The sequence below is a fragment of the Emys orbicularis genome, chromosome 3 (genome assembly GCF_028017835.1).
Source record: "Emys orbicularis isolate rEmyOrb1 chromosome 3, rEmyOrb1.hap1, whole genome shotgun sequence".
In the NCBI taxonomy this organism is placed as follows: domain Eukaryota; kingdom Metazoa; phylum Chordata; order Testudines; family Emydidae; genus Emys; species Emys orbicularis.
The window spans coordinates 41213787-41229955 of NC_088685.1; the positions used below are offsets into that span (position 1 = coordinate 41213787).

Below are 16169 nucleotides of genomic sequence, written 5' to 3' on the forward strand. Positions count from 1 at the left end.
TAGTGCTGCAGGTCTGGGATGAATCCCAGTGGCTGCGCAACTTTCGCATGCGGAAGGGGACTTTCCTCGAACTGTGTGAGTTGCTGTCCCCTGCCCTGAAGCGAAAGGACACCCGGATGCGGGCAGCCCTGACTGTCCAGAAGCGAGTGGCCATAGCCCTCTGGAAGCTCGCAACGCCAGACAGCTACCGGTCCGTCGCTAACCAGTTTGGCGTGGGCAAGTCTACCGTGGGGGTTGCTGTTATGCAAGTAGCCAGGGCAATCGTCAAGCTACTGCTATCTAAGGTAGTGACCCTGGGAAACGTGGAGCTCATCAGAGATGGCTTTGCCGAGATGGGATTCCCAAACTGCGGTGGGGCTATAGATGGGACTCACATCCCTATCCTGGCACCGGACCACCAGGCTAGCCAGTACATCAACCGGAAGGGCTACTTTTCCATGGTGCTGCAAGCACTGGTGGACCATCGGGGACGTTTTACCAATATCTACGTTGGATGGCCTGGCAAGGTTCATGACGCTAGGGTGTTCAGGAACTCTGGTCTGTGTAGACGGCTGCAGGAAGGTATTTACTTCCCGGACCACAAAGTAACTGTTGGGGATGTGGAGATGCCTACAGTCATCCTCGGGGACCCTGCATACCCGCTAATGCCCTGGCTCATGAAGCCCTACACTGGCGCACTGGAGTCAGGGAAAGAACTATTCAACTACCGGCTCAGCAAGTGCAGAATGGTGGTGGAGTGTGCTTTTGGCCGTCTCAAGGGCAGATGGAGAAGCCTACTCACTCGCTGTGATCTCAGCGAGACCAATATCCCCATTGTGATAGCTGCTTGCTGTGTGCTCCACAATTTGTGTGAGAGCAAGGGGGAGACCTATATGTCGGGGTGGGAGGTTGAGGCAAATAGCCTGGCTTCTGATTACGTCCAGCCAGACAGCAGGGCGATTAGAAGATCACAGCGGGACGCACTGTGCATCAGGGAGGCTTTGAAAGCCAGGTTCCTGACTGAACAGGGTCTCCAGTGACTTTTTACTTTGTGGACACAGATGCTGAACCTGCCCCCGTTTCTTTACCCAGTTACTGTTGACTATCCTTCCAAGTTACATACCCCCTTCCCCACCTTCCCAACAAATAAAATCTGTTCTGTTCTGTTAATGAACAAGGTTCTCTTTTTTACTGTTTTCGCGGGAATGTTTTAAACCGGGGACGCAGACTGTGGCGGGGGGCGGGCTTACTGTTTTGATGCAAATGATGCTTCTAAAGTCCGGGAATGACTGGCTCCGCAGTGCTGCATTGGTTGTTTCAACGCAGCCTGCCAGCAGTCCTGGGCGGGACTGGATGTATGTGTCGGCCAAGTGACTTTCTGGCAGGGGGCGGAGGGTAACAGATCCCCTGCTGCGTGGCTCTGTGATCCAGGATAAGGACCGCGGCATAGGATCTCTAACTGCCCTCCCCCGACACAAAGTCACAGATCAACCCCCTCGCACCCCAGAACAAGAAAACCGCCTCCCAGACTGACCAGGGTAACTGGTGACTGTGCTGTGTATGTGTCCTGATGCTGGACCTGCCCCTGCCTCTGTAGCCTGCTACAGGTGACTGTCCTGTCCAAGTAACAAACCCCTTCCCCCCCTTCAGACAGAATCCCCTCCAAAAGACACTCTCGGAAACAGTACTTAACAGAAACCGATGTTTTATTACGAACCGCACATGAAAAGGGGGGGGGGGAAGGAAACTTGGACATGGGCTAGTGTGAGATGGGTAGGAAAGGACTTTTCAAACTTTGGAACGAGAGCCTTCCATTGCTGCAGCACTGTGCAGTGGCCGACTGACAGTTTTAACGGCCCTTGCCGCCCCTCCTTCTTTGTACTTTTGGTGAGGGGGGTGTGGGACTTGGTGGCGGGGGAGGGCGGTTAGAGATAGACAGCAGCAGTGCTCTGTCCTCCTGCCTCCGGTCTTGCAGAACATCCACTAGGCGCCGGAGCGTCTCCGTTTGCTCCCTCATTAGTCCAAGCAGGGTTTGAGTAGCCTGCTGGTCCTCCTGGCGCCACCTCTCCTCCCGTTCCATGACTGCTCTGTGCATTTGTGACAAGTTCTCCCTCCACTGTGTCGTCTGGGCTGCCTGCTCTCGTGAGCACTCCATAAGTTCATAAAACATGTCTTCACGAGTTTTTCTCTTCCTTCTTCTAATCTGCGCTAGCCTCTGGGAGTGTGATGCCAGGCTGGGTTGGGAGACAGTCGCAGATGTGTCTGTTGGAATGGGAAAAAGGGAGTAAATTCCTGAGACAGATAAATGAAGTTGCTAACAAAGAGCATAGTCTTTCTCTGTGAACAACACCATGCACTGCACCTTTCACATGCGCACTCAGGACAAGGTCGAATTTTCGGCCCTCGCCTTATGTGTCTGGGGTCCTGCAGTTGCAATCAGAGAAGCGTTGCAGGACACCTCTACTTCTGCTGCGGGAAAACATGGTAAGCCGTAGACTTGTGGCAGCTTAAACATGTAATAGTAGCACTGGGCTCCTTTCGCACTGAATGCAAGGCCACTCTCTGCTGGCAGCAATCAGGGAAGCATGAGCTCTGCCCCTGTCCCACCACCTCGCGGCTGTCCCCGGGAAAGATCCCTGTATGCTGCCCCTCTGCCGCCTCCACCGCGTGGCTGTAAAGCAGTCCAAATACTAACATTCCCCTCCCTAATTTAAAGCAGGGCGTCATGTGTGACATAACCCTCATGAGGATCTCGGAGACCGAGAGGGGAAGGATGCTGCGTGAATGCATGCAGAGGCCTGGGCCATATGCCGCCATGCTGTGCCGCGCACTGATCCCCGACTACCTCATGGACTCATGGCGTGGGAACGTGTGCTACCACGGGGGACCAAACAAGATTGCCCTGCCGTTGAACCTCGTGCGCATGCTGGAGCGGTACCTCCAGGAGAGCTATGCGGAGCTATCACAGGAGGACTGTCTGTCCATTCCCGGGCACATTGACCGCCTTTTCCTTTAAGTTGAGCATAACGGACTACAGAGTGGAGGGGCCGTGTTGTGGACTAATCATGAATATCCGGACAGTACTTGATTTTCTATACATAGTTAGTAGAAAAAAGTTTACTAAGCCAACTAAATCATGAACAACAAATTACTGATATAGTTATTATTCCTGTTTTGTTATTAATAAAAGTTTCTATGTTTAACTGAGTGACTGAAAAGCCCATTCTTAACAATATAAATATTCCACTTATGTTAAAATGAAATGTTTAGATGTTTAAAGCACTCACTGCTTGATCCTTCCCCTGATTCGGTGTCCGGGGTAAGGGCTGTGGACGGTTGGTAGGGGATCTCGGTAAGGGTGATGAAGAGCTCCTGGCTGTCGTTGAAATCAGTGGTGCAAGCGCTGTCGACTGCCTCGTCCTCCTCATCTCCTTCCTCATCTTCCCCGTCACCTAACATTTCCGAGGAGGAACCGGCCGTGGACAATATCCCATCCTCGGAGTCCACGGTCACTGGTGGGGTAGTGGTGGCGGCCGCACCTAGGATGGAATGCAGTGCCTCGTAGAAACGTGATGTGTGGGGCTGGGATCCGGAGCGTCGGTTTGCCTCTTTGGTTTTTTGGTAGCCTTGTCTCAGCTCCTTGATTTTCACGCGGCACTGCGTTGCATCCCGGCTGTATCCTCTCTCTGCCATGGCTTTAGAGATCTTCTCATAGATCTTTGCATTCCTTCTTTTGGAGCGCAGCTCTGAAAGCACGGACTCATCGCCCCACACAGCGATGAGATCCAAGACCTCCCGATCAGTCCATGCTGGGGCCCTCTTTCTATTAGATTGCACGGCCAACTCTGCTGGAGAGCTCTGCATCGTTGCTAGTGCTGCTGAGCTCTCCACGCTGTCCAAACAGAAAATGAGATTCAAAGTGGCCAGACAGGAAAAGGAATTCAAATTTTCCCGGGGCTTTTCCTGTGTGGCTGGTCAGAGCATCCGAGCTCAGACTGCTGTCCAGAGCGTCAACAGAGTGGTGCACTGTGGGATAGCTCCCGGAGCTATTACCGTCGATTTCCATCCACACCTAGCCTAATTCGATATTGCCATTTCGAATTTAGCGCTACTCCTCTCGTTTTCGAGGATTACAGAAGTCGAATTTAAAAGAGCTCTATTTCGAACTAAGTAGCTTCCTGGTGTGGACGGGTGCAGGGTTAATTCGATGTAACGGCGCTAAATTCGATATAAGCTCCTAGTGTAGACCAGGCCTTAGTTACATAATGCCAATAATTCTGTCAAGGACAAAATCCTAAATCAGAGGCAGAGCTACACTGAAATGGTGGAAGCAGAGATGTAACTAGACATTTTAGGAATGGGGTAAGCAATCATATTTGCACCCCCTGCTTGTTTTGGGGGGCATTTTTCTGCCCCATTTTTCCTCCTCTATGACTTTGCGCCGTGCATGGCTGCCACTTGCCCCACCCTGTTTATGGCCCTGGGTGAAAAATATTTCAGAGTGTTCAATGGTGTTTCTGACACTCATCGTTCCTATACTGTTACTAAGTTACCAAGGCTTATTTGTCTGTCTCTGTTGATTTATAATTAGAAATAGTGTTGTTTGTGTTTAAAATCAATATTTACCAGTAGAAGTATTACAGTAAGTAACATTAAGTAATATGTATTAGGAATTCAATATGCAGTAGCTCACTACAGTGTTATGAAATAGTTCCTTAGCTAATGAAGATATTTAGTATGCAATAGATTTCTGCTCTGTTGGTCGGTTTAAATGTGAGAACTAATTCTTTGTTTGTTTATAAAAGTGCTGTGAAGCACACAAAGGCATAGCAATGGGAAGTAACTGTTAGCAGAAATACATGACCACTAGTAAAAGTAACCGAACAAAAATGTTTAGCTACATTGATGCACCACATAAACCTTCATATTTTCAAACCTCTGATGTTCTGTGTGAAGTATTGCGATACTTTTTGAAACAAGCCTTGGTATCCAAAAGATTAACTGAATCTAAATATATGATGTTTGAAAAATGCTTTTGAAAACATGCACCTTAATATATTTTAAACAATTGCAGACAGTTGGCCTAAAATAAGAGTTCTTCAGTGTAAATGGTGCTGTCTCTGAAGTGTCCCTTTGATATGGTAATCAGAATTACAGTGAAATTTCCAATGTGCACTGTTGTTTTTCAGTAATTATGTCCTTTTAACTATTGAAATGCAATTTTATAATTTGGATTTTTTTCTTTACTATTGCAATATTATTTATCGAACAAACTGTCCCCAGGCAGCACTGTTTTCATTTGCTATCTACTTGATGTTGCCAGTTCTTCAGGTGCCTTCCATGAAAAGCAGTTTTTACTTTGAAAACATGACTTTCAAAGTTAGTTTTGGATGGCACTGAAAATTTTGAGGCGCATTTTAAAAACAAGAGAAAAATATATTTAGCTTTGTAATTTTTTAGGTTTCAGTTTGAAAATTTGTATGTCAAATGCAATGACTTGTAATATTTTTCATATTGTATTAGTTAACCTTTAGTTTCTGTAAAAGGGAGAACTTACTACAGTTAAATGGTGATATGGTTGAAATTTTGTAATATGTATCTTATTTTGTGTGGGTCAGGTTGGTCTTCTCCTTCTGCAATAGGGATAGCTGGCCTTGGTGGTGGATTTGAAATTGGAATTGAGGTAAGGATTAAATACATTTGTAATATCTTACAAAAGTAGAGTTTTCTATGCTACATCCATTGATCTTGAAATATGCATTGTTTCAGTGTACATGAACTATAATTGAAACTTATTTTACAATATTGCATGTACAGTATGAATTTTTCTCATGTTTTCATAAAATGATATATTTTGAATGGGATGTAAAAAATCCAGCAATGAAGATTGGTACATTATTATCTGATCTCTTTGCTAATTAACTGAAGTATAATTAAGCATTAATTAATGCATTTCTAAAGAGTAGAAACAAGTGACCTGTTTGATTAAAAAAAAATATTGTACCTGGGATAAAGAAGTGAGATAAAGGGGATAGAAGATTTTGTAGTTGGACTTGATAGGATTATATACAGATTGTGTTGGCAGATAAAGTGAAATTAGATAGCGGTGTGTGCTAAATGGTAAGAGGAACTGTATAGTGCCCCCCCCCCCCCAAAAAAGGATTGATGGATACAAGTGAAGGTAAATTACATAAAAACAAATGGGTAAAACTGCCCCCTTTTAAAGTTAAACCTAGCTAAGTGAAAACAGTGTTAAAAGCACAGTAGATGCATGAATTACGTTAATTAACAAAAAGTTTTATGTGCAAATCACTTACTTACTCCAGCATATATCAACTGTAAGTGTGCTCTTACATAAAGCATGCTGTTTCTAAACATTAGAAAATGAAGTAATAAACTTTTCAGTGGCATTGGTGAAATATTGTCTGCTACAGTGAGAGGTACCCAATATAAAACCTGTCAGGTTTCTTACAGTGATCTCTAGAGAAAACCACATATTTTGATTCTTAGTCTTACTGGCTTTGCAAAACCTGCTGAAACAGTCAAGGATTTAAATTTACACTGGTTTCATGCCCAGGACTTGTTGTATTGAGTCTTGGAGTAGTGCCAAAAATAACATTTCTCGACAGAGGGACAACTTTTTAAGTGTGGTGCACATGAGCTATCGGGACTGGAAAAAAATGCCTTGTCATTGGAATTCTAGTTTGTACATATGTGTATATGTATTTTTGTAGCCAAACAGGACTTGCTCTTTCTTTCGTTCTCAATATAATGTTTATGTGTACTTCTTTAGATTAAAGTACATGACAGATCTCCTCCTCCCTCCCATAACAATAATGTAATGTTAAGTTTGACACATCAAAGCACTTGCAATCCAGGAAATGCAGAATTATGGTTGAAAGTTGTTAAACTACATAGCACCTAATTATTCCAGAAATTTCTTCTCCCTAGCACCTGCAGTATCTTGGTACACTTTCCACATATGCAACTGGCCTCTCATATGGCACACCTTATGTTCCAATAATCAGTTCATATCACTTAATTGTACTTAAGTTTGTACTTAAACTGATAAAAAAATTTCCATTGATGATCATGGAAATTTACAGATAGCCAAAGTAAGAAAAATGCTGCCTGAGAAATTTTATTAGAATAAAAAAACAAACAGTGATTTAGGCTTTTGAATTAGGCTTGTTACAAATGGACTAGCAAATGGATTAGTACAAACAGGTATGATTTGTTGATTTAAGAATATTTACTTTGTATATTTAGACGTGATGTTGACAATTTGTGTTTTAAAGGTTATAAAGCTTTAACTTTTGAATCTCAGCATTTGGCATTAAATAATTGTCTGGACCCCATAATTTCCCGCAACTGTGAAAATTAAAATCAATACAAATATTTAAATATGCTTAAAATAAACATCAATATTATCTGTCAGAATTATAAAAATCAAATTCTGCCAAGCCTGTCTATAAGAGTTTATTCTGTTCTTTGGTAATGTGCTTCTGTTATGTAGTTCTGCACCTGATAGAATCCTTACCACTAGTGAAGGAGTAAACAAGGGACTATTTCTGAAAGATGTTTTTTCCCTAAAGGTCAGTGATTCATGGAGCCATGTTTTTTATATTTTCAATAAAATGTGATGTTTTCATTTGCATTTTCCATTGCTATATACGTAGTCAGTCCAACATACTTAATATTTATTATTTTTCAAATTAGTCATATATTTCTTCTCATGTTTCAGTTAGTCTGATATGACCTTTACAAGGTTTATCTGTTACCATAGTTTTAAATGCTCTGTGTATTGTTCAAGAAATTTATTCTGTGATCCTAGAATCCTAAAACCAAAGACATTAGAGAGGCAACAAACTTATTAGATCACCTAACCTGTTCCTTTGGGTATATGTAGTGGTGTATAGTTCAGTCTTATATGTTTTATATGCCCCAATTGATAGGGCTTCAGATACTTTTCTTGGGAAACTGTTTCACTGTTAGGAAGGTTTTTTTTTTTTCTGAAATGTATCCTAAATTTTTTTTGTACCTCTTTGGTGTTTCTTAGGTTTCTCCCCCTCCTCCCCACAATTAAATATCTCTATATATTTTCTACCTAATATAGTAAAGTTGTAATTTTCCAAATTGTTCAGTTTTCTTGTTCATATTTCTACCTACTTGGTACCAGATTAAAGTGCACGGTATTAAGTGCCTTGCCTGATTGGGGTCAAGATCCCTTTGTATTAATTCTTTGTTATAATTTATTATAATTTATTATATTTATTTAATTAATTAGTTTTTGGTAACACATTTCAGTTAAGTACCCTATCTAAACTTTATTAGATTTTAGTTCTGTTTGAGATCATTAATAGAGATGTTACGTTAGGTAAGACTTAACACCTGTTCCTGTAGTTCCACTAGACCTGTGGTTCTCAAACTAGGGCCGGCGCTTGTTCAGGGAAAGCCCCTGGCGGGCCAGTTTGTTTACCTGCCGCGTCCGCAGGTTCGGCCGATCGCAGCTCCCACTGGCCACGGTTTGCTGCTCCAGGCCAGTGGGGACTGCAGGAAGCGGAGTGGGCCGAGAGACGTGCTGGCCGCCTTTCCTGCAGCCCCCATTGGCCTGGAGCGGGGAACCGCGGCCAGTGGGAGCCGCGATCGGCCGAACCTGCGGACGCGGCAGGTAAACAAACCGGTCCGGCCCGCCAGAGGCTTTCCCCGAACAAGCGCCGGCCCTAGTTTGAGAACCACTGCACTAGACAACTTCCTCAATGTCAATATATTGCTATTTCATTTTCCTTTACTTACAGACTTTCAGTTTCCATGGCAGTTTTCATCCACAAGTCAACTTGAATTATATTTGGGTACATTTTGTGAACCTCTGTCAAATACCTGATTAAAAATCAAATATGTAACATCTACAGTATTCTGTTCCTTCAATAATAATGTAATTGTATAACACAACATTCCCAAACAACCAGCTTTATCTGGTAAGAATCACTGTTTTATAACATGATATCTAAATACAGGTTTGTGTTTTAAAAAAAGCTCAGGCTGCTTTTTGGTCATGGTTCTCTAAGGGGTTGTCTACACTACAAAATTAAATTGACTTAAGTCGACATACCGCCACCGCAGTAATTAAAGCGGTTGTCCACATCAACACTATGCTCCTTCTGTCAATGCTGCGCATCCTCACCAGGAGCACTTCCACTGACAGTAGTGAGGCACTGTGGGACAATGACAGCTGGAGCCCGGCAGCCCTGGCACCGACAAACCCAGCTGTCAGCCAGTTGTTGGGCTCACTCCCCTGCCCTGGTGCTGACAGCCCCAGCTGTCAGCCTGGTGCCTGTCTGACATCTCGGGCTGACAGCACCAGATTGGGGAGGTGTAGGGGCTCCAGCTGTCAGCCCCGCTCAGGACTGACAGCCAATAGGCGGTGTAAGTAATGCAGTGTCTACATGGGCACTGGGTTGCCCTAACTACGTCGACATAAGCACTACGCCTCTCGTGGAAGTGAAGTTGTTATGTCTGCGTAGTGGGCGACTTACTTCAGCGGAAGCAGCATTGTAGTGTAGACACTGACATAATTAGGTTGACGCAAGCATTGTAGTGTAGACCAAGCCTCATCCTCTAAGAATTGTTATCCCTTTATATTTGTTCCATTATTTTAGTTAGGATAAAAGTTTTAGTATTGGTGCTACATTTGCTTTCCTTGGGTGAGAATCACAGCCCAAAGGATAGGGAGGCTAATGTGGCTTTAATCAGCCTTTCTACCTTCCTGATCTTGGGCCAGTTGAGTGACTGGGGATGACACAAATGCAATTTAGAGAGCTTTGGGGGCCTATCTGAATTACAGCAGCCTCCCTGGGCGGCCCTGTGGGATGCAGTGCTGTGTGCTGGAGCCCTGCCCCTGGCACGCTCCTAGCCATCTAACCAGCCTGTGCTTTTTGCAAGGCATTCCAGTGGTCACTTAATAAGCACCTATTCAGTATTTTGTGTTTTCCTCATTGTTCAGTGTGTGGCCTCAGAGCTTGTTACTGCACGCTGTTCAAACCCTGCCATGAACACAGAATTACTAATTTCCTCCTGGGCTTTTCTGTAGGCTCATCACTATAATACCCGAGTCTTCACAGACATTAATGACTTTACTTTCACAGCACCCTCTGAGAAATGTGTGTGGTGGTGTTAGGGTTACATTTTTACATTTCGTCTCTTTATGAGTGAAATGTCAACACTATTGGATGTGGTGACTGATCATAGAAATCTTTATAATTAATCATATTTGGCATCTTATAAGTAATCTAACCATTCACTATTGATTTTTCTACACAAAATATTTTAATGTACATAATCAGTTATGAAAAAAATGAGGAAAATATAGCAACCATTCTGAACAATTTTGTGCCCTGAGTTTGATGCTTTTGAAAATTTTACAGAATATACAACAGCCTCCTTCAAGTATTCAGCTTCATATTTATACAGCTGATTATATGCACATGTTTTGTGTACGTATTTGTCTGTGTGCACGTCTTTTCTCATAGTTTGACATCTTTAATTTCACAGATACACCTCTACCCCGTTATAACGCTGTCCTTGGGAGCCAAAAAATCTTACCACGTTATAGGTGAAACCACGTTATATCAAACTTGTTTTGATCTGCCGGAGTGCGCGGCCCCACCCCCCCTGGAGCACTGCTTTACCGCGTTATATCCGAATTCGTGTTATATCGGGTCGCATTATATCGGGGTAGAGGTGTAATAGTATTTACTTTCATGCTTTCTTAGCGTTTTTGCCAGTAAGTAAATGGGAACTACAGTTTATGGCATTTTACTTTTAAAAAAGTCCTATGTTCTCTAGGTTATTTTTTTTTTCTGAGTGTGCATGTATAAGTGTGTATCTATATTATTATACAAGCGACAAAAGAGGGCCTTTCTAGGATGGATTCAGAATAAGTTTATACTTGTAGCTTATGTTCTGAAAATGTTCATATTCATGAGATTTATAAGTGAACAAAGAAAAGAGATCCTTGATCTCGGCTCAGGATCACCAACATGGGGGTGGACATCAACATCTTGATTGTCTCCATCTCTGGAAATGATTCAGAAGCTGCAATTGCTGGCCACCTCTTTCCGGCCAGTGAACTGATCTCTCTCCTGTTCTGCATAGTGCTTCATTCCCAAATCATCCAGCAGTTCATTCTGCCTTCTCTGCCCTGACCACTTGAGAAACTTGGAAAAGTTTCTCCCAACCCCACCATCAGTCAAGTCCTTAACCTGATGGATGACCAGGGATATCAAATGAGTCAAATGAATGGCTGCTTAACACACCACCCCATTTAGAGGTAACAATGGATGCCAGCCTACTGGAGTACAGAACCCATATTTCCACAAAATCTTCCGGGGAGCTTCTTAACCAGGAACAGAGATGCATAGCAACATTTTTGGAGCTAAGGGCAGTCTTCCTGGCACTAAAGCTATGTACTTTGATTTGTTATAAAGCAGATTTGTAAAATTTTGAAATATAATGATATTACCATTTAGGACCCAGACCCAGTAAAGGACCCTTCCACCACTTTTCCTAAAAAATAATTAAATTTATTTAGCTCTGTTTATTAAACTGTTTGCCTTTTAGTTTTTCCAGTCTGAATCACCCTGTTAGAACCAGGCCTTGGTTTTAGACAAGTTTTCTTTTTCTATAATGCTTCTTATTGATATTACTTAGAAAAAAATTACAGGAGGATTCATAGATTCCCAGGCCAAAGAGACCATTGTGATCATCTAGTACGATGTCCTGTATAACACTGGCCATAGAACTTCCCCAAATAATTCCTAGAGCACATCTTTTAGAAAAAACGTCCTATCTTGATTTAAAATTTGTCAGTATGGGAGAATCTATCATGACCCTGGGTAAATTATTCCAGTGGTTAATTATTCTAATTCTTAAAAACGTACACCTTATTTACAGGCTGAATTTGTCTAGATTCAACTTCCTGCCACTGGATCATGTTATACCTTTTTCTGCCAGTTGGAAAAGCCTGTTGTTAAATATTTGTTCCCCATTGTAACAATTGTTCCCCATTGTAACAATTGTTCCCCATTGTAACAATTTGTCCTGAATTGATACGGAGAGTATCAATTCAGGACAAATTGCTTCAAGCAGGGCAGTCACAGCCCAAGGCTGGGGTTTTTCCACCTCTAAGGCAAACCAAACCAGCCAAACAGAGAAGACTTTGGTCTCACCCCACTGGCTAACCACAAGTCACACAAGCAATTCCCTTAGACACTCCAATTTCCCAGTATCGCCACCAGTGCCACTCGTTATGGCGACAAATGGTTATGAAAACCAACACCCCAGTAAAAGAAAAAAGGTTCTCTCAATCCCAAAGGACCAAGCCCCGGACCCAGGTCAATATACAAATCAAATCTTACCCACAAATCACGCTGTTGCCAATCCTTTAGAATCTAAAATCTAAAGGTTTATTCATAAAAGGAAAAAGATATAGATGAGAGCTAGAATTGGTTAAATGGAATCAATTACATACAGTAAGGGCAAAGTTCTTAGTTCAGGCTTGTAGTAGTGATAGAATAAACTGCAGGTTCAAATCAAGTCTCTGGAGTACATCCCCAGCTGGGGATGTGTAGAGCTTCCTTGTAGCAAAGTCCCTCCAGAGGTATGAAGCAGGATTGAAGACCAGATGGAGATGAGGCATCAGCCTTTTATAGTCTTTTCCAGGTGTAAGAACACCTCTTTGTCCTTACTGTGGAAAATTACAGCAAAATGGAGTCTGGAGTCACATGGGCAAGTTCCTGCATACTTTGCTGAGTTACAAGGTGTATCTGCCTTCTCTCAATGGGTCAATTGTATAGCTGATGGTCCTTAATGGGCCATCAAGCAGTCTAGGCAGAGCTAACACCAACTTGTTTGGGATGTCACCCAGAAGCACAGCATAAGTTTGAAATACAGACATTATAGAGCCAATATTTATAACTTCAAATACAAAAATGATATATGCATACAGATAGCATAACATAACCAGCAAATCATAATCTTGTCTTAGACACCCTATTTGACCCCCTTTATACAAGATTTGGTGCCACTACAGGACCTTGGTTGCAACCACGTTCTATACAGTCCCAGATTATGTCAATAACGTCACACCCATGTAGGAACTTATGAACTGTGATCAAGTCACTCCTTTGTAAACTAAAGAGATTGAGCTCCTTGAGGCAGTCACTATAAGCCAGGTTTTCTAATCCTTTAATGATTCTTGTGGCTCTTTTCTGACCCCTCTCAAGTTTTCCACCATCTTCTTCAATTGTGGGCACCAGAACAGCACACAATATAACAGCAGTGGTTGCCCCAGTGCTAAATATAGCAGTAAAATAACTTTCGTCTTCTACTTGAGCTTCCCCTGTTTATGCATCTAAGGATCACATTAGCTCTTTTGGCCACTGCATCATACTGGGAGCTCATATTCCACTGATTATCCATCACAACCCCCAATCTTTTTCAGAGTCCCTGCTTCCCAGGATAGAGTCCCCTGTCATGTAAATATGGCCTACATTCTTTGTTCCTTGATGCATACATTTTTATTTAGCCATATTAAACTGAATATTATTTGTTTGTGCCCAATTTACCAAGCAGTCCAGATCTCTTTGTATCAATGACTTGTCCGCTTCATTTTTTACTACTCCCCCAGTTTTTGTGTCTGTAACTGTGTCTTTGTGGGTCACAACTGAGAATACGAAATTCAGGACAAACTGCTGAGAAATAGGGCGGATACACCCCCAGAATGCTGTGGTCATTCTTCCTTAAGATGTACCAAACCAGCAACAAAAGTAAACTTCTGTTTCACCATACTGACTAACAAGAAGTCAGAAAAGCAGTTTCCTTAGGCATTCCAGTCCTTGTATCGCCACCAAAAACACTAGGCTTAGAGATGAGTGGTTCTTTAAAACCAGTTTAATCAAATAAAAGGTTCTTCTGATCCCAAAGGACCAGCCACACACCCAGGTCAATATATAACTCAGATCTTACCTAAAAATCACGCTGATGCCAATCCTTTAGTAACTAAAATCTAAAGGTTTATTTATAAAAAGAAAGAAAGAAAAGTGAGAATTAAAATTGGTGAAAGGAATCAAATACATACAACAATTGCAAAGTTCTTGGATCAGGCTTGTAGCAGTGATGGAATAAACTGCTGGCTTAAATCAAGTCTCTGGTTGCTTCCAAATCATTGGAAGGTCCTCGATCCCTTGGTTAGAATGCTCCCATTAATATAAATCCATAGTCCAGAGGCTGGAGCAGGAAAAAGGCAAAATGGAGGTGTTTTCAGGGCCTTTTATAGCTTCTGCCATGTGGAGGGAAACCCACTGTTTCAAACAAAGCCCTCAGCCCAGCCAGTGGAAAATCACAGGTGACAAGATGGTGTTTGGAGTCACATGGGCAAGTCACATATCCATGCATGATTCCTCTTAGTTACAGTAGAAGTCATTACCTATACCTCAAACAGCACATTCACAGGAAAATCCATTCAGGGTAGATGGGGATCTTCCATTGTGAGTTAAATGCTCCTTGATTAGCTACTTAATTTGAATAGTCCCTTCGAGATGTGCAGGCTAAATACCTTGTGGGCGTTACCCGAGGAACAAACATTTAAAATCCAGGTGTAGAGCCAATACTCTCAACTTCAAATACAAGAATGATACATGCATACAAATAGCATAATCATATTCAGCAAATCATAACATTTCCATAGACACCTTACTTGACAATCTTTGTACAAGATTTGTTGCAAATATATAACAGTGGTTGCAACAGTAATCTATATGGTCATATTTTAATCAAATAATGTCACAATGTCATCTGCAAACTTTATCAGTGATGATTTCAGGTTTTCTTCCAGGTTATTGATAAAATTGTTAAGTAGCATAAAGCCAAGAACTGATCTCTGTGGGACCCCACTAGAAACATACCACCTTGATACTGATTCCCTGTTTACCATTACATTATGGTAACCTATCAGTTAGGCAGCATTTAATCCATTTAATGTGTGCCATGTTAACCTTGTATTCTTCTATTTTTTAATCATGTTGTGCAGTGCCAAGTCTAATGTCTTTCAGAAGTCTAAATATATTTTATGAACGTTATTAGCTTTATCAACCAAACTTGTAATCTCAACCAAAAAATATATCAAGTTTGTTTGAATGGAACTATTTTCCATAGACCTATGTTGAGTGGCATTAATTATAGTTCCTTCTTTTAATTCTTTATTAATCGAGTCCTGTATCAGCTGCTCCATTATCTTTCCTGTGATCAGTGTCAGACTGGTATAACATTAAGGGTACATCTATACTTCCCTCCGGGTTCGGCGGTAAGCAATCGATCTTCTGGGATCGATCCTGGAAGTGCTCGCCGTCGATGCCGGTACTCCTGCTCCGCGAGAGGAGTAGGCGGAGTCGACGGGGGAGCCTGCCTGCTGCATGTGGACCTTTGGTAAGTACCTTTAAGTTCGAACTAAGGTACTTCAACTTCAGCTACGTTATTCACGTAGCTGAAGTTGCGTATCTTAGTTCGAACTGGAGGGTTAGTGTGGACCAGCCCTTAGTTGGCAAAGCATCATAATCCGGCTTGCTGTAGCCAGAAAATGGGTTTCCATTGATAATGGGAAACTGTAATCATAGGTATTTTCCTCAATGCCTTTTTTTCTTTTTCCTGTTGCTTCCATCTTTCAGGACAGGTGAATGGTAGACAAAGAGGAGAGAGAGAGAACAGCAACAACAACAAAAAACCCTCTAGCTGCATCCTTGGCCATGTTGCCACAATACTTAAATGATCAAGAGTAATAAAAATGCTCAGTTTCTTAGTCTAATTTTTCACTAGGAGGATATCTTGAAGTTGGCTCACTCCAGAAAATGGTTTATATACTCCCGTGTTTTTGCTGATCTACAGATTTGCATGTTTGTGTTCTTTCCTTCTTGAGATAGATGAACTTTCAAATATTTGTTTCAAGTAGCAAATATAGTTGTTTTTACTTGATTTCTAGGTGTCAGATTTAGTAATAATACTGAACCATGAAAGAGCAGTTGAAGCTTTTGCAAAAGGTGGCAATCTTACACTTGGAGGAAATTTTACAGTGGCAATTGGGCCTTTGGGAAGGTGAGTAGCATTAAAATATAAAATTCAAGTAATGTGTTTTAAAT

At 42.1% G+C, this 16169-nt stretch overlaps 1 protein-coding gene across 1 annotated transcript in view; it reads left to right on the forward strand.

The window, feature by feature from the left end:
• The window catches only part of SH3YL1 (SH3 and SYLF domain containing 1), an 83901-nt gene that overhangs the window by 22005 nt on the left and 45727 nt on the right, over nt 1–16169 (forward strand). The window contains exons 4-5 of the mRNA XM_065401390.1: nt 5598–5662; nt 16013–16125. Coding sequence (XP_065257462.1) covers nt 5598–5662; nt 16013–16125 — 178 coding nt within the window. The remainder of the gene's footprint in view (nt 1–5597; nt 5663–16012; nt 16126–16169) is intronic.